Source organism: Labrus bergylta, chromosome 8 (genome assembly GCF_963930695.1).
Source record: "Labrus bergylta chromosome 8, fLabBer1.1, whole genome shotgun sequence".
In the NCBI taxonomy this organism is placed as follows: Eukaryota; Metazoa; Chordata; class Actinopteri; order Labriformes; family Labridae; genus Labrus; species Labrus bergylta.
The window spans coordinates 17,736,193-17,758,321 of record NC_089202.1 but is presented as its reverse complement, the minus strand read 5'-3'; the positions used below and the strand labels follow the sequence as shown (position 1 = coordinate 17,758,321).

The window sequence follows — 22,129 nt, the reverse complement described above, 5'->3', positions numbered from 1 at the left end:
AGTCTCCCTGCTGGCCCCATCTTAGCTTTTAATTTAGCACTCTTCGTACTCAGGTGGGAGAGTGCTACAGTGAGAGAACTGGTTAAAATATATATTTCCCATGTGACAGTTACTGAGCAGACATTTGTAGCCCCAGCTCTGCTAGTTGTTCTCCTGAGGTCCTTCCAGCTGTTCCTTTCAGCTGCTCAGGTCATTTGGTCCAGCATTTTTTTTTATTGTACGGGGAGCCATTGTGTCATCTCTTAGCGGCTCGTCCTCTGGGCAGTGTGTAAATCGATCTGACTGATGGCAACGATGTGTGTCCCTGTGTGCGAGTGTGGTGGTTTTGTGTGTCCATTTAGGACTTAGTGTTGGGGAGGTGTCATTGGTCTATATTTACCAACTTAAGAATGAGAGAGCATTGTGTTGTCCACATTCTTGCCACTGAAGGACACTTGGTGCTCAGGGTCACCCTCATCGCTTCATCAACAGAGGCACAGAGAGAGGAGAGAGCGAGCTTACATACAGAGCCAGAAAGTGAGAGGAGACGCTGAGAGGTGAGACAGCTCAGATTGTGTCAGATCTTCAAGGAGAGAGAGAGAGAGAGAGACAGGTAGGGACAAAAGGAAGTGGGATATTTCCGTCTGGGAGATCTTCGATACCCAGAGGGCTTCATCTGTCTCTTTAAAGGAAGTGTGAGTGGGATTTTCTTCACACAGCCTTCATCTAAAGCTAGAAAAAAACAAGTGTTGTTTAAGACAGGTTACAGATGCATTAGAGTAAATGATAACCCTCAAATATGATTTAAAACCGCAACACTATGCTGGAACTTCAAAGCCCTATAACATGTCTCCATTGTACATCTGAATAATAGTGTTAATTCTTACTCTGTCTTTGCTTTGTCACACAGATTTCTTTTAGCTTGCTGTGTCTCTCTTTAGTAATTTCTTGCTTTTTTAAGCTAGTTGAACTCTTAACAGTCTTGATGTAGCTGTTAATTATTCATACAGGCGGCAAGAAGAAGCTCCTGTACTTTTTTGACAACATATTTGCCTCAAACGGTAGAGTAAATAATCTTCCATTTAATTCTGCGTTTGATTTGTTCGTTTTTTCTCCATGATAGGAGACATGAGCTCCCAATTTCACTCCAGAGACTGGGAAACTGCACTGTGTGTACAAAACAGCAGTAATTTGCTTTTCAGAGGCGAATGATTCATACTCACCAACAGTGACAGATCCATTTTAATACTCCAGTGGCTGCCCTTGATTCACAGTTTTCAAACAGAGCACAACAGTGAGTGACAAAAAGAGCAAGCGGGGAGTCGAGCTTTCCTACTAGCCTGTTAGCTAGCTTACTGAGTAATTGAAGCAGATGAGTAGAAACAAATAATTAAGCTTATTTTTGTCACTTACACAGGTTGTTGCTATTGGGATTGCGTGAACGGAGCTTTCACTCAGTGCACAACCTGACTCTGTTCGGTTAGGTTAGGTGCGTTCTGCATCTACTGCCCCAGAGCGGTCGCATGATTAATGATGGGCACGGCGTGGGCAGCAGCATGGGAGACCCCGACTGATGAATTGTTAGAGCCTTAGCAACCCACAAAGGGGTGATTCATTTCAGGTGGGACTAAAAAACACTTTTTTTCCCCCACACAAAGAACCAAACTGGACATGCACAGTAGTTATCACTTGTAGTGTTAGACTTACATATGCACTTTAAACATGGCTTTTAAGATTCAAGTGAATCACATAAAGGGCTGCGACAACAAAAACTTTTCAATCCAGTTGGGTAGGAAAAGGCAAACATTTGCAAATTAATATTTATTATTTTCTATCATATAAAACTGCCTATCTTTGAATTTGGAGTAGTCGAGGGCAAAGCAGCAAAGTAGAAATCACATAAGGCCTTGGGAAAATTGGACAGCGTGATCCAGTTTTGTTTTATGGAGGGTTCGGCCCATTGATCAAAGAGATGATTTGCAGAACACACACTGAAATCAATTCTAAAGCAGCAAATTTGAAAGTTCTGTGTTTTCCATATCGTTTGCAAAAGAGCTCCATAACAAAAGACTGCAACTGTTTCAAAAGTGCTGACTATCGGATTTCTGACAACAAATTTCCTCCCCTAAGTGCATTAATGACATTTTGAATCGAAACCCATTTGTGCTAGATGTGTTTGTCGCTCGTTTCACAATGAAACTCAGACGCTGACATAAGTTTGGTACTAATGTGGATCAAGGATGTAATTGCAGCAGATATTGATTCGAAAACAGTGTTATTAGTAGGACCCAGTTGTGTCTTGCAGTCACCAGTCCTGAGACACTTCAATATATCACAAAAGTTGTGTTTCTATAGATATTGATACTCTGAAACATAAATCATGCTGTTAGTTTTTTGCCCTCAGCAGACCATTTAGACTCAATGACTATTCTCATGAGGCTGGAATCTGATTCACAATTCTGCACCTGCAAGATTTGGTTTAATCATAAACCTTTCCACCTCAATTGAGAAAAACAACCACAGTGTAACTTCCATCTGAACACAAAGACCACTGTCTGTTGACTGCTTAAAAACATGTCATGTTTGTAGTTGTGTCCTTTCAGCACCTTCGGCATCTGACCGCCTTCCATTGACTCTGTGTATCACTTCCTCCTACACACATCTGCATCCTCACTCCCTGCGTTCCCCTCCCTCCGCAGGTGCCGGTGGAAGAGTTACCATGGAAACCAGGACGGTGATGAAGCGCGAGCAGGAGGAGCAGTCGTCCCAGATGTCTCACAGCATGCAGCTGTCCTCCCAGATCAAGAAGAGGACCTTCACTTCCAGGTGCAAGCATGCTCTGCTTACATCAGTCGAGCAAGTTAAAAAGAATCAATGGAATAGAGGAGTGTTTTTTTTTTTCAGTAAAAGTTGAACATTGTAACGAGAAAACAGTCCATTACAAGTGAAAGTCCAATATTTAAAGCCTACATAAAAGTAGAGACTATTTATTACCAAACTGCACTCCAAGTACCATCGTTAAAGTGAGCTACTCCTTAAATCCCTGTGACTGATTCTTGGTGTGCACTGAGGAAGTTTAGGCCAGTGGTTCCCAGGGGCTGTATGGTCCATCCAATTGGTCATAATGTGTCTGAAGGATCACAGGTTGATTGATGGGACATGAAGGAATAAAAACAGTTCTGCCACGTAATTTCTGCTATGTTCAGTAGAATATCTGATAGTTGTACCTCTTGGGCAACTTCAAATGTTGTTGATCAATGAGTGTATTTAAGAAAGATCTCTGAATAATGTATCTATTTGTTGCTTTGTAGGATTTATCGCATTCCTGTGACAACAGTGAAGCTGTGCAAACTTTTCCTGAGTTTTGGTTGAAGGATGACATTACTTATTTATTTAAGAGAAACAGATGGCAGGCTGGTTATTCCGAATTTTATGAGACATGACATTCACTCAAGTATGCCCTGCAGGCCCCTGCTGGTAGCTGCTAGCACAAAGACTATGAATTCAGTATTCTCAAACACACTTCACTGCAGACCCTTTTCACAAAACCCTGTCTTTGCTTTGCACACACACACACACACACACACACACACACACACACACACACACACACTCAACCAGGTGAAGCCAACCATTGAATGAATGAAGACAAACTTGTCGGCAGTTGCCGTTCAGCAACATTGTGGTTAGCATTGCTATTGTTGCATGGGCCCTGGACGCCGTGCCAGTCAACCATTGTGTTGAAAGACAAATATGAACAACTGTAGCAAATGGGACAGCAAATACGTACAGTCACAACAACCTTTAAATGTCAATATCAAGTTTATGTGTGAGTGTATGCGTGTGTGTGTGTGTGTGTGTGGGGAAGGGGGGGTGGGGGGCGGGGGGTGGATGACTACAAATAATGTATGAGGCTATAGTCCTCATCACAGTGGCTGTGGGTTCAAATCTGACCTCAGCCCTTTGCTACATCTCATCCCCTACTATCTTCTCCCGACATGTCCCATCTCTCTTCAGCTGTCTTAGCTTAGTAATAGAAGCCTATTCCATAACACTACGAGGATATTCGTGTCTGTTTCTACACCAGAATACAATGACTAATAAACAGTGAGCCTGTCCCGTTGCACAAAGACAAAAGAGAGTGAAACAATAAATAAAAAAAGGAGATACACCAGTGCTCCCAAGTGAGTCCAGTGAGCTCTAATAGAAATTGCTTCTGGTCCTGCGCTAATATTCTCAAGTCCGATTTGATTTCGTTTTCACAGGCCCCCTGCTGCAGTGACTTATTAAATTATGCTAACCTGGGAGGTCTGCAGAATCTACATTGTGAAACTTAACCCATTTTCACAGAAGGGATGATAAAAATAAGCAATTATTTCATGAGGCCTAGTTGAGCTACATTAAGAGTTGAGAGTTTTCTTCGGTGTAAAAATAAAAGTGAGAGAAGAGGCAGGCACGAAAACATCCTCTGTTGGGACACACTACATAGATGTTTACATCAAGTGTCCTCTGGGTATCTTAGGAAAACAGAACTATGAAAGGTGTTTTGCCTAGGCTAGTTCTGCTTGTTTGTACTAAATGTACTGGTTTTGCTATTCCCAGTACAAGTTGTTGACATGCAACAATAACAGCAGAGCATCCACTATCGCTCAAAAAACTTCCTCTTTTTCAAATATCATACACAGGGTTAATATTTTGAGGAAGCATGTTTAAACAACAAGTGCACCATGTCATTCTTCTGCACACAGCAGCATTTTGTTTGTTTGCTTGGCAGAACATGTGTGTGAATGTTCCTGTTCATAAGCTACAATGCTACGAGTGTGTATTTGTGTGTTTGTGGGCTTTACTTGAGCGATACTGCCCAGCCAAAGGCTTTGCACTACATTATTCAAACAGCATGAGTCTCTGAGCACACACTCAGAGGAAAGCTAAACAAAAGAAAGGAGAAAAATTAGACGGCAAAAGCAGAAGTTGTCCCCCGAGTGCCGTGAAATGGGGAAATATCCCAGCTTACAAACAAAAGAAAATGAGAAGTCATGTCAATTTGCTTTGCCATTAGTGAGATGGCTCATTGAAAGTAATGCCTGAGGCTAATTATTGTTGGCAGCAGTTAGCGGTTGTGTCATGTATACCTGGGTAAACAAACTTTGAGTCTTGTAATTTTGTTTATGTTGATTGCGGAGCAGCTAATGCTAAGGTACTTTACTTCATTGTTAAGTCAATCCACGCAGGAGTTACATACATTTAATAACAAAAAAAAGAAGACATTTCAACTTTAAATGCCCTACCACTTCAGTAATAACTGATGTCAAAAGTCATGTGTGGATGAAAAGGGAGCGAAAGTTCATGCATCTCTTGTTACAAAAATTCCTTTCAGCTTCATTGGTTTGAGTTACCTTGTCACTGATCTCGATTTACAGGTTCTACACAGAAATGTAAAATCTGTACACAGGGGGTCATGATTTTCAGCCTGCGAAGTATTCTGGTTTCCGATTGTAGTACATTTGTCGTTCAAGCTCTGCAGACCATTACGTACCAGCAGGCTTTGGTGTCTACAGGTAAAAAGGTATGTGAGGACAGTAAACGGGTAGAACGTTATCTACGCTAATGACAGGCTATCTCCCATCGACGGTATTCCGATGATGATTTATTTCTTTACCTGAAACGGATCAGAAAAGATTGGACTCAACCACAAAAATAACACTTAAGGGGTTCTTTTCTCCTCTTGATGGCAGAACTGACGAAACTTGTCTTTTTAATATTTACAAATCTGCATCATGATAATGTACCATGCATAATTCCCCTCAATTGAAAGTAAATCAGATTGAAGTGGATTTCTTTCTCGGGGCTCATTCCGCTGAAGTGAGCCTGAGTGAAACCAAAGCATAGCTTACATCTTACCGTTGAACTGACACTCTAAATATGAACTGGTGCTACTCCGGGATGTTCGGACAAAGAATTACTCGGGTTAAGTTGTGGCCTGAAAACTCCTCAAAGAAAAGGAAGTCTTGCATGGAAGTCATTTCTGCCTAACCTCTTGCTTCACCAGAAGTACGGAGAAATTCATGCCACTCCCAGAGGGCTATTGTCTATTGAATGATGATTGCAGAAGGTCTACGAAAAGGCCATGTCACGAGCGACTGTCCAGTTTATGGGGGTACATTTAGTAAAGGTCGGCTCAGTTTATCATTGGTGCTATAAAAGGAGAGCTTATGCTTCAGTGTTAAATTACATTAGTGTACTTGTTGTCTCTGTGTTTGTATGTCTGTTCGACTCTGTGCCCATGATGAAGGGACTACTTTGAGTCCCTGAAAGAGAACAGAACAGGCGGTGCTTCCTGGTTTATTATCGCTTTAGTTTGTTTGTCCAGGTTTGGTTCATCGTGTTCAGTTTGTGTTATAGTTCATCAGCTGGAACACAAACAGTTCCCCTGCTTGTTGACAAAGACATAGTGTTGGTTTTAAACTGAACATCACAGATGATTGCATGTTATGATGCCGCCAACAATTTAATTACCATTGTGCCTTGAACAACCTATTGGCTCAGGTCCAAAACCCTTTGGCTCATAAACACCATTTGTCATCATTTCCCTGTGCTTATATCAGCAGCCACTGTTTCTAATTATACCTCCTTTAGACTATAGCATGAGTGTTTGTACACCACAGACTTAAAGGAAACACTGGAGGAGCAGAAGGAGCTGATGGTGGTATATACAACTAATTAGTTTCTTTAGCTTTAAGGATTTAGCAGCCAAGCAGTAGATAAAGAAGTTAATAACAACTCAACCTTTACAAGCAGCAGCAATGGGATCCATAAATATGATCCAGACCAGAAGTATCAAAGATATTAAAAGTCATCATTCATAGTACTTCTGGGTATATTTTCATTTTCATGCTTCAAGGCAGATTGTGCGACATTTTACACATAAATACAGCAGATAGCAAGTTTATCCTCGATAAATATCTCTCTGAGTCATGACTGTCTACAATCAGTGAGAAGCTTGAGACCCGCTGGCTGTATTGTTGTCGCAGCTGTGTTTACGTCATGTTTACATGGACGGGACGGCCTTGCGTATAAAGATGTTGTAGTCAAAGACTAGAGAAAAGAAGAATAACACACTCACTGCTTATTTGGATGTCATGTAAGTGTCTTTAGATCACAGCCATATCGTGTCAATTTATGTTCAATATGAAGCTATGAGTTAACCAAAGTGTGCTAACATTAGCCTGCTAACACAACAATGCAGGCCACAGGTTATTGCCGCTCGAGCAAAGGGGCGATTTTGACCGCTGCTTGCGCTTAATGGTGCTTAATTAATGGTGCGTTCTAATGAATAACTCCTTCATACGAACGCAAGTGGAGGGAGATTGGAGGTGGAGGCTTCAGAATAGCGGAGGTGTTGCCAAACAGCAGTTTGTTTTGGTTTCATGCTGGTGCTCAGCACCCCCTCATGCTCAGGGGGCGACATTACAGGATCAAAAAGTCACACATTCTTTCTTTCAGGTTCAGTTCTCAATGCAGATTTTTTTTTTTCTACTCCTAGGAAATTTGCTTTGTGGATTTAAAAAGAGTGAAGCAGCATATGCCTATTTCTTGACCCTGCCTTCCATACCTTAAATTTATCAGAGTCAGATAGATTGCCAGCATGCAGTCGTGGAAGTGTTGCACCATGTGTCTTGATAGAGAAAAACGGAAGAGACTGCATTCACAGCTTATGTCCAGCAGCTGTGTAGTTATCAAACTGTAGCCAGTTTCAACAGTGCAGCCATCGTAGCTGACAACATCATAACTCTCTTTTCCAGTTTGTCAAGGACAGAAACTACACAAAATCTTATTTGACATGATCTGAATCTTAATCTGTGACTTTGTCATACGACGTTGTGATATTTTATAAAACAATGTTTCGTATGTTTAAACTGATCGGTGACAAATCTGCTGTGCAACACAATGTAACACACTTTTCAGCTTACCCCTGATCTGCACAGATTGACAGAAGGAATTAGAGCAAAAAACAATATTGACATTGTTTAATCTGTCTTCCATGGAAATCCCCCTTCTTTTCTGTTTTTGTTGTTTTGTTTGATTGAGGTTTGTCATTGTTTGCGCAGCTAGGTTTTTTTGCCACAGGAAGAGGAGACCAAAAAAAGGTCCATTTAAGTTGTTTTCAGTCGTGAGACAAGATAAAAGCATTCACTGTTTGCCAACATAACCAGAGCTCTCTCTCTGACATATCCACCACTGCTGTTCAGACGGAGAATAGGAGAGACACTGCTGCTTTCTAGTGGCAGAGGGGAATAATGGTCTGATGAACCCAAGATTGCATAATGTGCCATGGACTGTAACAAAAGGAATAGGCACGCTAATATGAATGCTCTATAACTCCATCAACACATTAAATATCTGTGAAGACAGACAAGGGAAACTATGTATTTTGTAATCTTTCACCTGTGTCATCTGATGATATGCAAGATTTCCTGTCTTAATCTGGCTTTCTTTTATTTTTCTGAATATTACAGTGATGAGGAAGCCTCCTACTCTGGTTTCTATCCCATCATCCCCGCTGACATCATGTCTGTCAAGGAGATCTTGGACATGGACAACTTCCCCCGCCACAGGACATGGTGAGATTTAAGAGCACATGTCACATGTTTTTGTTGGTCTCGGGAGGGATGAGGATTTATGATGATAATAACTGAAGACGATTGATGACAATAATGATGACATTTCTCAGAAGGGAATGTTTAATATCACTTCACAGGACCATCATCTATTTTGTGGGTTAAAATGATCTATTATCTTATTATTAGAGGTGTGTCGGTTTGTAATCACGTTGATGCATAGATCATAAACATAAAAACTAGGTACGTGCAGGACTAGCCAACTGAACAGTTAAACAAAGTCCCCACATTATTCAACATCAGAATTACTAGACGGTTAAACAAAGATAAATATATATTTTTTAATATTTTTATAATATCCCGTCAAATTTTGTGCTCCAAACTTCAATGCAACAACCTGCCACTAGTCGGGGCTGTAGCCATAGACTGGCTGTAACTTCGGTCAATGGGCCTTCTCCTCTGGCTCTGCTACCTGCATGTAAACAAGCACAGTGAAAGGAGTATAGCATCCCATAGAAGCTGCACTTCCGGCAGTATTTTGATCAAGAAAGTGGAGATAAAGTGGTATATAGGCAGTGTCATGTTACCTGGCATATAGACCAGATCAATGCATAAACCACATTCAGCACAGGCATGTGAATGTTAAAATACAAGGTGAACTGGCATTGCTAGCATTGCTAACATTAGCCCCACTCAGCATTTAAAATCTGACATTGTTTTCCCGCAGACAGTTTTAAGTAAAGTGTACTATTTTTTTTAATCTTCTGAGTGTTTTCTTACGTAGCAAGTGGGTTGGTAAAGATTTGTATTTCCATTTAACCAACTATGATTAACTACTTGGCTAGGAACATCCCTTATCAAAAAAAGCCATAAAAGCCCTGCTGCTCATTGATTTGCCCAGAGTAGCCTCATACACCATGAGATGTAAAAGGAATAGATACCATAGAATGTAGGCGTGACAAAAATCATGAAGACCCAAAAATATCAAGAATATCACTTTGTTTTGTGTGTGTATGTGTGTGTGTTTTATTGACCCACCTTTTGAAACATGGGGGCGCTGAAGACTTCCAGTTTAGTGATTTAACGCTGGTGGGAGGGAAGGGGCCTTGTCCTGTCAGAGCAGACAAATATTGCAAATTACAGCCTGGCCAAATGTTCATTTCATATTGGTTGAAAAACCAATTAAATATGACAAGAGAAATTACTTAGTACTGGACATTGCCAGGACAAGTGCAATAGTGAATCAAGTTTATCACTTTGAATTATTCATCTGATGGAAGTTCAAATGGGAGAATGATGCCATATCCATTCAGACACAGCTTTTTTATGAAGCTTTTATCGATGTTTTGTTATTTAGTCCTGCATGCGAGATGCATTTTTATTCACTAAAAACAGATTTATTGAAAAACAACTTTTAGGGTGAAGTGATTCTGCAACTCAGTTTTCTTTGTTTGGAAGACTTTTTTGTTTTTACATGAATACACAGACAAAAGCAATAATAAAGCTCATCAAGCATGCTCAGAAAATTCTCACTTCTAGCCCTGCATGCTTGTTTGAGCCTCAGAAATATTTTGTGTTCTTTTTGCACATGTAACTTTTGTTTAGGTAGGCCTCGTGAAACAGTCCTTTAAGAGACGATGTATCACTCTGTTTGAGTTGTTGCAACTATGAAAACAAAACTCCTGATTAGAACACAGGTGCCACTGGCTCTGTACGATTGACAATATTCTTCCCACAATTAACATTTTTAAATGGTACAGTTGTTGTAGTTATAGTAGTAAAGAAAACATAATTTTTCAGTAACATAACCTGCAGTTTATTTATTTTTTTCTTACTTTCTCACATTATCTTCATTTCTCATTTTTATTTAAGAGTCTTCTGTGGGTTCAAGCTGAGCCAAAGTCTAAGAGCCAAGCTACGTAGATTTTTCTCCAGAGGACTTCCTTCCTGGGTGATCTGTACTTGTCATAAATTCTCCCTCTCCATCAGCAGTCACCACCGCATCCTCCCCTCTCCACTTTACTTGACAAAGTGGAGTGGCTCAAGTTTCAATGGTGCTTTGCCCTGTGAGCAGAAGAGCTTTTATGCCAACAGAGAGTCTCAATAATCAACAGAAATTAGAACTACTTATGGTCTGTCTGTAAAAGACCAGCTGCGGGCTTGTCTTATTATTTGCTGTCTCGCAGATGTCATGAGATCAGTAAGCCATAAATAACAGTTCAACCAAGAAGTCAAACTGTGAAACCTTTTATTTCATAAATGGGAAAGAAGAAGGACTTGCACATCCTGTTGGAAGAAAAGAGTCCATCAAAAAGAATGCTTGATGGTCAGGAAATTCATTCATGAATCTATTCTCATAGGCAATTATTATGAAGTCATTTGACAAGACAAACATGTTGCACGTTCTTGTCCTGGTCTAAAGAAAGCAAAATTGTAATTTTTTTTTACTTTCTCTGGTCCTAAATTACCGTAAAATTACTAACTTTGTTTTTAGGATGTTGGTCTAACAAGAAATCTTATTCAAATAAATCACTTTGGGCTGTATTTAGAAGTCACATTGAAAAAAATATTTTCCAAAATATTTCAGACAAAGTTTTCATTTAGAGATTCATCACAAATTAAATAGTTGTCGGACGAGCCCTGGAATAAAGCTGTAAAAACAACCCCTTACTTAAGGTAGGAGTCTCACAAAGATTGAATAATCAGGGACCCATAAGTAAATAACAAGTGATGTAACAGGTCAACTGAAAAGTGTACCCAACACACATATGTAGCGTGTGGCTGGACTTACTCTCCTTCCAGTACAGAATGCATTGAACATATTAGTGAATAGGAATCTAAGAGGATTGCATTGATGACAACTCTCTCTGAGCTACTACTTTTTAAGGGTCTTAAAACCATGTTGCCAGGATAGGATTGCAGCTCAGCTGTTATGGGGAGGATGTCATACTGTATATCTAAAAATAAGTCCCAGAATAGGGCACTTTAGGTCACTGAGAACTGGAAGCAAGGGGATTGTGACCTCTTATGACATGATTTGCTGTACAAAAATCTCATTTCTACCACTGGGACAATTCGCCCTGTCTGGGTCACGTAGTATCTTTGTTAGGACTCAATGGCACTTTAGAGAATGGAGGTTTAGAGGCAAATTCTTTCCAGTTGCCCAATACATCATATAATTAAAAAGGGTGGTTTCACATGAGGGACCATGACCTGGATCCAAGTACACTTGACCCTAAAGTCCAGTTCATTTGATCATTTTGAACACAAACGTACTGTACCTTGGGTACAGTGCCTGAGTCTGCTTGAAGACGTGTTCTCAGGAACAATTCATGTGTACATGAGTATGAGTGTACACCTCTTCAAGCGGACCCGGGCACGGTACCCGACATATGACGTAACTCTTCGGCTCCTGTAGCTTCAAAAACAGCTGTAAACCACCTATTTGCATACTTCCACCTGCTGTATCGTACTGTGTACATGGGCATGTGTAGTTGGGCACAGATCTCTGTTACTAATGTGAACGCAGGCCAGCCGGGGAGGAGGGAGGGGTGAGCAAGCCCTAAGTCTATTGAGTCAAAAAGAATTTGACATGTAGAGTGATACAATTCTAAGAACATCTATAAAATGCTCTTTAGGCCATAAGAAGAAGCTTTGGATGGCAACATAAAGAGATGCATGGCCAGAGGTCACACGGAGAATTGAAGGAGAGGACTAGTAATACTAGAAGATGGTTTTCAAAGACAGAGAGTGAAAAAGAGGGGAAGTCATTGAGGGTGCAATCACCCCCTCTTGAAAGACAAAACACATCTGACAGTAATGAGCCTCAGCTGCAGAGATGTGGCCTGCCAACTCGGCATCTAATTAGGTGCCCTCTCCCATGCCACCACCATCACCCTCCATCTCATCAACGAGTGTCTGTCCTATCCCCTGAAGTGCTTAGCTTAATTCGGTCTTGTCTCACCTTCAGTCTGACTCACCTGTTAAAGCCCTCTAACTCTTGAATTAGAACGGGAGGTTCCCTCTGAAGCGAGATTTCTCCATCAAACCTCAATTCTTCACATGTATTAGCCTCTCCTCAGAAGAGCAGGGATGGATATTTTTGGATTGAGGCTGGATATCAAGTAATGCTGGGGATGATTGACTGCTCCCAGGATAAGAGAGGAAGGACGGAAGGATGAACTTCAAAGCTCTCTCTCTTGAGGATTGGCACACTATTTCTGGAAGGCCTGAGTGTTGCAAGATGAGGGAGCATGACATTTGTTTTGATTTGTGTGGAAATGAAGGCGCTAGATCTTTAATACGATGGCTCCACATTAAAATCTGATTCACATAATGGTTTCTGTGCCATCATCTACTTGTGACAAGGGGTAATATATAGTTCTTTCAGTTGACTCATACATGCCGGGTTTCTCTTGGCAGGAAGGGTTCACTGTTCTTTGCACAATAATTAAGCTATTAACTGTCTCATACCCACTGACTTGATGAGTTCCAGTACTTTATTCCCTCAAGGTTTTAAATCTCTGAGCCCACAGAGAATAAAAACCCTGACGGGCACACACACTACTAAGCAAGCCTGTGGCAGAAAAGTCAAGAGTGTGACTGGTGTGGGTACCTACTTGTCTGCATATACATCTATGCATGCACGTATTTATATTTGCATACTTATTCATGCTGTTTGTGCATTTCACTGAATTATGGCAAGCATTTGAAGGGCCATTCATGCTCTAGTGGCCATCAAAGCTCGGAGAAGTGTTTGTGAATATTTAAGATTATGTCTCTCTGTTTGTTGTGGCAGTGTGTGTATGTGTGTGAAGTAAGGTTGAAATAATTAAGCCCTGGGGACTGTCAGTCAAAAGATGGTTTGGGATACACACCCTTTTGGCGATGAGAGAGGAAGGAGTATTAAACTACAGCATTTAAAAAGGCAGGAGAAATCTATGATAGTGTGTGGTGGAGTGTGTGTACCTCCATAAATATGGATGAGCTGCATACACAAGAGAAAGTGAGATGCAGTGGACAGCTAGATATATTCTCAGCTTCAGCCTGACATTCAGTTGTGTATAAAGTCTGGGGTGGGCCATAACCCTATTTTGAAAATCTTGATGAAAACAGCACACCGTAACAGATTCCATTCACCAACAACCTGATATCTAGTTTCGGGAGACCTGACTCTCAGGTTGTCGATGACCCCGATGGAGACCACGAGCCAAAACAGGTCGGTGAAACAAAGTTGATCTTTGAACTACAAGTGTTGCTGAAGCTTTTTGACTTCTTCAAGCCTTTTATATAGTTTCGAGAGTCCTGACTCTCAAAACTGGACATCACACGACATTTTGTCATTGGATTATGCAACTTTTGAGTTCGTTGTTGGGCTATTTTTTAACTGAAAAGCCTAGCTAGCTAAAAGTCTCAGTCCCCACTCTAGCTTCTCCACTTACTATGCCACCTTGATGCACTGACAGAGACGAATAAACTCTGCTTTGTCTGAGTACATACACTATCCGAGTGCATGACGTCTCAATGACAGCCAACTTGATAAAAAGGGAAGTCAAGGATGTCACTTTGACACAGCAACTGTCCACACCTGAAGGATTCCTGGAAAAACACTTATCATCATCCTGTGTTATTTTTAGAGTACTGGCTCTGCATTTCTACACAGTAACATGAATCAGCAGTGGCAGTGAGGTTTCATATCCCACTGATAAAACACTGGCTTCTCACAACCTTTGAACATGTGCTGCAAAGGCGCTTGTGTGAAATGACACGTAGGTATAAATGGAGCATGAAACCACCGACATCATCACTGAGGTTTTTCAACAACAAACTGCCAACAATCATAATAATAGCTTTTGTCTGCAAATGGACTGGGACGGAAATGTAAAAATGTATTTGCAAAAAATAAACTCTGTAAAATAGCTTTTTTGTTCTTCTCAAAGGTCGATCAGTCTTAACAAACCAAGCATCTGTCTGAATTGCTTTTCACCTCCGCTGACTGAGGTCTCAATTGTTTTGACAACTTACCTTACTTACTTATATAATAGATCTTATATATATGAGAGAAAGATGTTATGAAGCAATATGACCTCTAAATTTAACTCTTGGATCTTTTAAGGCTAAAGGCATTTTTCTTTGTATTATTATATAACTACTTATTATTATTATATAACACTGCACTATAACTTTTATGCTTGTATTTTAAAATGGTCTTTTAGCTTCTGTTTTTGCAGTTTTAATTTGATCTTGAGCTTGATTCTTAATGGTTTGTTTTAAAATATCCTCTTTTAATGCGTTGCTCAGATGATGCTTCAGATGTGTAGGGGAACACTTTTAATTGCCATGTTGCTCATATGTTCTCATTAAATGACCTTTGCCTTGATTAAATGTACAGACGAACTACTTCCCTTGGTTTAATGACTATTCATTCATAAGTGGTAATCTGAATGTAAGTCAGCATGTCAGCATCACTGATCTATTTTATCTGCATCTACCATCATGTAAACATCTTGCTACCTAAGACTAAAATGTGAAATCACACAAATCACAGAAGATTATATAGCACTGAATTAAAATCTTTGTGCTGTGCTCCCCCAGGGATGTCTTGAAGGAAACTCTTGCTGCTGATGAAGAGTATCACAGAGAGAAGTGGACCCTGTTTGGGAACGAGGCTGAGAAGTTTGAACTGGGCGTGATCAGGAGCCAGCGCGTGCTACGTAAACGTGTGGACACCAAGGCACTTCGCAGGCAGGTAAAAATCACGGTTCAGTCTCAAGTGTTAGTGACTGCATTGTTTTCAGTTTTGTAAACACAAAAGTACTTATAGTCTCTGACTTCTTCATCATGTGTTCACTGATTCAAATTCATTTATGTTAAAAGGGACAACGAAATGTAGCATAGTTCCAATACAGAGCATTACACTGATGTGCTACACAGAGAGTTTGTAGTGTTTATTTTCATGTCCTAAGTTGGACCAGTAAAGAATAATAACATGAACGGCATTTAGAAACATCAGAACACAAAAAGTATGTTAAGATGCAATAAAACACACATATCATAATCCAACAGTACATGAATTTCATATGCAATTCACCCGTAATATAAAATATATATTAGCTTTGGTAATGTCTTCGGCCCTGTCTGCTTTCACATCCAAAGGCTATGGATACGTGGTTGTACACCTGTTTGCTCCTCTGGGTCATGCCATCAAATACTCATTTGCATATTCAACATATTTCCAATGACATACCGCACTGTAATCACAAATTTTCCCCACACAATGGGCTTGAAGAAGCATGCAGGCGGCTAGTCGTCTTGCTGCCTTATATTACTTTTCCTATTGGTGGGTTTTTTGTGTCTGCTTTCTCTTCTTCTTGTGTTAATTAATGGTGGTTAGCAAACAGTTACAAGCATTACCGCCACCTGGATTGGGGTGTAGATACTGACATGTGTGATTGCCGTTTTTCTTTACTCTGACATATTTGTCATATGAGGGCATGCACTGAACCATGACGTCCCGACAGTCTCATGAATACAGTTACGACCCCGTGAGCTTCAGTTATGTTTGATTATTGTGTCTTGTTTCCATGTTTGGGCGGGTTGGTACTTTGTGGATCAATAAGATCCTGTTGGTCAATAAATCTACATAAATAAACTACATGCAGTAGACTTTTCCCCCCTAAAAAACAAAAGTGTTTTGTAGACGTGATGAAGAATTCAAAGCTTCAAGGACTGCTATAATCTATTTTAAAAGTGTATTTTGACATTTGCCTTGTTTATTCATGTGCATAGGGAGCAGAATGAAACGTGTCTGCAATTTATTTGATATTAAAGGGAAAGTAAAGAAACTACAGCACCATGAAAAACAAAGTGTCATTGACTTAGTTCAATAACTTTGATATCGCAGACAAAGATAACAAAGTTTTTAATGGTTGTTAGCTGAACACAGGGGTTTACTGCAATGTCACCCAGGGTGTTTTTGTTACGTTATCTTATTTGTTTCTCTTTTCTGTTTAAATTAGATCTGAAGGACTTGGATGCCTCTTTTAAAAATTAAGTTTGCTTAAGAGATACAGATTTTGTTCATCACATTTATTTAGCTGTTATCAGCAGTATACTTTATCTATCATTAACAAAGCTCTCCTTCTCTGGAAACTCCTGTGCTTCAGGCAGAAATGAAGGCATCTGCCCACATGAAGTATATGGAGCGTCTGAGCCAGAAGGCCCCAGACTTTCCTATCCCTCTGAGGGCTCACACCGTCTGGGAGGGCATGACGGTCAAACTCGCTTGTACCGTCCAGGGCTGTCCGCCTCCAGAGGTCAAATGGTAAGAGCTTCTTTGTCTGCTGCAATCTAGTCTCTGGGCTTCAAGAAAGTCTGAAAGATTCTTTGGGACAACCCTGCTAACTCTGTATACGTTCTGCTGAATTATATTTCTCAAGAGCAAACTGGTGTTACTTTTATTTAGTTTCTAACTTGGTTGGAGATGGAAATAGAAATTATGTCTTGCCCAACTTTAAAAAAAGAATGACTGCAGAAGTTACACATACATGATGTTCACTCATGGACAATCAGTGGCTTCATCTACCAGTTAATCAAACAAAGTGTACTCTACAACAAAAGAGACAAATGATCATTAATGGCAATGATTATATTTTAATTCTGATCTTTTGAAGGTTTGGTCTTTCTTATGTCACGGCAAATTAGATTCAGAAAGTAAAAATAAAAGAACGATAGGAAGATGGATGCGTCTCAGTTTTATGACCTTCTGTGTCAACAAGACAAAGAAATCTATCAAAGGAAATAAGAAGTGCATCAGTTATGAAAACTAGTTGCAGCCTTTCTCTTTATCATTAATTCATGACTCGTCATTAACAGAGTGAGACACTGTTTAATTTATAATGTGAGCCTTAGAAGAATATAGTGTGAGAGGTAAGGTGGAAGGTTAGGTTATACATCTGTTAATGCAATTTATTTCAAAGATAGTCTCACAGCACATGATTTGCTTGTGAAAAAACAAGAATCGTGACCCCGCAGCTCTGAGCCTGGAGTTGAAAATATCACTGTATTAATATGAAATTACTGGTGTTAATTCAGGCAATGTGCCAATCTGTCGACCCTGATGCTTGAGCTGCTCAGAGACTAGCTGATGAACAGACTGAATGCTCAGTATTCATGAACTGAAGTTGAGAACCACATAACCTGAGGCTCTTGGGTTTTATCATCCCGTATGGGACCTATCGAGCCCAATAAGCTGCCCTCAACAGTGCCCGGTAAAAAACAGAATGAGAGATCAAAGCTCCCCTCTGGCTGTTATACATTCAGCCTATCAACCAACATTTGATTGGTGAAAGATGTGGGTAAGAAGTCAGTGAGGCCGGGTCATGATCCACCATTGTGCAGCTCGTTATTCACTTTGCCCTGATATTCAGAAAAAAAAATCATTTTATTAAATTTAATTTTTACCGCTCATGGTGTGTTCAGAGTTTTTCATAAAAGAAAATGAATCGCAAATTTATCACATTCTATGTCCAGAAAGGAGCAGGGAGTAGACTATCTTATTGTGTCAGCAGCTTCCTCAAAACCAAAGTGACCAATAGATGCAACACATTTTACAGTAACATTAAAAGAAAAAACAATGAAAATTCAGAGACTTTGACTAAACTTCCACATTATAAAAAATAATAACTAACTCCCAATTGTCATTAATATACAAAAGAAAGGCCCCCAAAACCAAGCCATGTGGGACTCCACATTCATTGTTCTTAAACTGAAAATAAAAACAAAAAAAACACACACTCAAATCTATTTCTTAATTCCTATGTCAGGTATAAGGACGGTCTGCCTCTAAGGATGTCTGACCAAGCATGGAATTACAGTCTTCAACAGAAATTTGGTCTGAACATACTGGAGATTAGAAGGTAAGTCACCAGCTCAAATGCTTAATAAAGGCTGAAAACCTCTGGTGGAAAATGTGTGAACATAATAAGATGTCCTATGTGATGATAGCATTATCTTGCCATTGATTTATTGGAAAGAAATGAAACATTAAAAGATTCCATGGACGCTAACCAGATATTTAAGTGTCCTCTATAATTACTGTTGTCTTGTTTATTCAAGTATCTTGTATCTTGTCCACCCTATTCTCAATGAATATTAGAGTTTTTGAGAAATATTCATCCTTATTTCCCAGGCATGTGATTTTGAAATCTACACACACCCAAATGATCATTCCTCACCCAGATGACAAGCTAAAAGCTACAAGTCAAGAGTCAACGCTGTGTTTATGTTTGAATGTTTTCACAGGCACTATTGGCTTTTGTAATGACAAGCAATAATACATTTTCCAGGGTAAAAATTCTCAATGAGTGATACATTTCACTGTTACAATAAAGCAGGAGATACCTGGCCGTGCAGAGGACTAAGATAGAATTGCATATCAGCATTTCATCAACTAATATGTGGCCACTGGTTGAGTTTGAGTTTTTCTTCATGATGTAATCATGTGATGAATAATATTATTGTTGTGGTAAAATATGTCTAATATGTTGAATCTAAATAATGTTGAGGTCGCCTGATTAAGACAACTAGCAGTTGTATGACGTTTTTAATCCAATGTGAATGCCGCTGTCAGCCTGTCATAGTCAGCAGCAGATGCTGAGATGCCACCGCAGTTATGCCGGCCAACGCAAGATAACTGAGAAACTTATGGATGAAGTTAGGAATCTGTGGTGTCAAACTGAGATTAATGAGAGCTGTTTAGTAAGTCTGCTCCATTACCTAAATTCAAAAAGTGAAGCCAGTCAATTAAGCTGAGTGGTCTGCAGTTGAGGCACCACATCTCTTTCTTCATCATGTTGCATAAGGGATTCATTTAATAGCCACTCTAACCGAGTAAAGCATGCTAAACACAAAAAATGTGCAATAAGAGCATATATTTTTAACACACTAGAGTTTAATTTCAGCATATTCTTCACCCACCGCATTTTTTCACAGAAACATTCACTCTCTGTCCTCAGATGCTCTCCTGAGGATGCTGGCGAGTATAAAGTGGTTGCCAAGAGTCCCCTGGGTGAAGCTATGACCTTTGGAACTCTTGTGGTCAATTGTGAGTACTTTCCTTTTTCATAACAGCACAGCACTGCTGGAAACCACATTGGATAATACAGAGATGGGGTACACTACAATGAGTGAAAGGTTTTGCAGCTTTTGAAGAGTTTGAAGAGTATTGCTCAGTTGCAGGCTTTCCACAAGTGCCAGCTGTGGGCCAAACAGCCGATTAATCACTCAATTACAGCCGGCTACTTTTACCATTTGTTGATTCGTTTGACTCACAAGTTGCTCCCCGCTTTCACTGTTCATTTAAGAGCCCCCCCCCCCGACAAATTTTTACTTATTTATTTTTTAAATCATTACGACAGTAATGCTGAAAGGAGATGTCACTGTTCAATAAATATTAGCAAAATAATTTAGGAGAAGAAGAAGAATTGCATCTTACAACACAGAGATGGTCATCATAATTGTTCTACCATACTACAGGCTGCTTCTGAAAACACCATAACTGGTGGTGGCAGCAACATGAGGCCTGCTTCTCTGTATCTCTATATCTCTTGACCCGGTGGAGAGCAATACATCTCGATAGCCTGTCATTTACTTATATTTAGACCCCAGTCAGCTCCCATTTGTATTACCTGTGCCTCATGTTAGAATTAACCCTGTAATGTTGTGGAACTGCGTTGTCAAACTACAAATGCTACCAGCCCACCCTCATTTGACAAAGATGTGTAATTATCTTTTAAGAAAACTGTAAAGAATTGGGTTATCAAACTCATCATCAACTAAATATAATCAAAAAAATATTCAATACGTTTTAGTGTATGATAGAATAGTGTCATTGAAATGTGCCAGAATCCACCAAATTGGGCTTTTAAGGCCAACATTTATCGCCTACAGTAACTGCTAAGAGATTGGCAGAAAGCCATGTGAAAGCTGGAGAGCCTGTATCAATCTAAAACTGGAAATGTCCTGAATTTAGGAATTAAAGTAAGGCCCAGTTTTATAAGTCACTATATGTCATAGTTGAACTCTTTCACACATTCATCACAACACTGCTGTTTATATTGACATATTTACATAAGCTCTGGGGAAAGTCATTGGCATGTCAGTAAGAGGAACACATATGTCAACAAAAACAAGACCAACACAGTTTACAGACAGAATAGGGAGAACAAACCAGCAAAACAATGAAAAGCACTTACAAAACACAACTCCAAGCGCAAAGAACACGTCACATCCGACAACCTGCTGAGTATCATCCACTAGACACCATTCAAAGGTACAAACTAAGTTGACAAATATCTAAAGACAGATTGATGCGTGCGATGCCATATTCAAAAAATTATAAAGAAAAGCTTACTCACTGTCAGTCAATGCTGAAGTGAACTCTCTCAGGATATTTCGTCAATACTCTTGCAGGTATGTTTGTTACTTGAGGCCATCCATCTGAAAAACAGGCATGAATACTGTAATAATAATAATGAATACTCCAATCACTTACTCCTTGTACTATAAACATAGACTGTAAATATTACGACAATAACATGTAGGCTACAATTTCTAAAAAGGGCAGAATAAAAACCCTGCAGTGCAGGTGAAGGGTCTTGGTTAGCTCAGTGTGTAGCAGCCTCTGTCAAAGTGTTACTCTGATGGTTTAACTATTGTCGGTCCCCAGGGGTCTGTGACAGACGATGTTGGGACAGACCGTCTGTCCCATATTCCTTAACATCGTGCATACATGATACTTGCGTAGACATCGAGTCACGAGAAAATCAAGTAGCCTAGTTAAAGAAAACATCAAAATAGTATTCTTTGGATAACAGCCAGCTTACGTAACTTTAATTAGCCGCTTGAATAATTATCTCGCGCAGGTAGGCCTAAGTGTTTATCGTTAAGCCCCGCCCCTACCGTGAGCTCAACGCAACAGATGTCTTTTGTCATGTTAGAAACGTACTGTTTTCTCAGTTTCAGTTACATAAAACAGGACCAAGAAGCGGGTAAGTTTGGTTACAGTTATCACAATGTTATGGTGCCCTCATATAGTTAAGTTATTCTCACTTCATACGCAGGTGCCCGCTGCATGACCTTTATTCAAGTGTTGAGAACAATTAGTGTTAAGGTCATAAATGACTAGTTTTGCTGTTCTACTATTCATTTTAATGTTCAAGTTTCATTTTCTTATAAGCTTACCACCTTGGGTGGTTCCCAAAGTGGGGGTTTCTCTAGACTCCGTACAAAAAAGCTAATTTAAAATTGTATATTTGATCCATTATTGCTAAAAACAAATGTAGGCCTACACATGTGAAATGAATACCCTATCATTTAATGAAATGAAATGTAACCCTTGCCTTATACTCTATATATATATATATATATATATATATATATATATAGATATATATATATATATATATAGATATATATATATAGATATATATAGATATATATATATAGATATATATAGATATATATAGATATAT

The 22,129-nt window shown here is 39.6% G+C and overlaps 1 protein-coding gene and 1 long non-coding RNA gene across 4 annotated transcripts in view; one reads left to right on the top strand and one right to left on the bottom strand.

The window, feature by feature from the left end:
* The first annotated feature begins 385 nt into the window (after window positions 1-385).
* myom3 (myomesin 3) overlaps window positions 386-22,129 on the top strand; it is a 55,403-nt gene continuing 33,659 nt past the window's right edge. The window contains exons 1-7 of one of the 3 annotated variants that reach the window (XM_065957675.1): window positions 386-536; window positions 2,679-2,805; window positions 8,496-8,600; window positions 15,192-15,345; window positions 16,763-16,920; window positions 18,422-18,514; window positions 19,613-19,701. In XM_065957675.1, the coding sequence (XP_065813747.1) occupies window positions 2,699-2,805; window positions 8,496-8,600; window positions 15,192-15,345; window positions 16,763-16,920; window positions 18,422-18,514; window positions 19,613-19,701 (706 nt within the window). In that variant the 5' untranslated portion in view covers window positions 386-536; window positions 2,679-2,698. Of the gene's footprint in view, window positions 675-2,678; window positions 2,806-8,495; window positions 8,601-15,191; window positions 15,346-16,762; window positions 16,921-18,421; window positions 18,515-19,612; window positions 19,702-22,129 lie in introns of all 3 variants that reach the window. The other 2 variants (XM_065957676.1, XM_065957674.1) reach the window with 2 other exon arrangements.
* On the bottom strand, window positions 8,960-21,656 carry LOC136179775 (uncharacterized). The gene is made up of 3 exons (XR_010666742.1): window positions 21,014-21,656; window positions 9,636-9,708; window positions 8,960-9,069 (listed from the first exon to the last, which is right to left on the bottom strand). It is a non-coding gene; the product is annotated as an uncharacterized lncRNA (long non-coding RNA).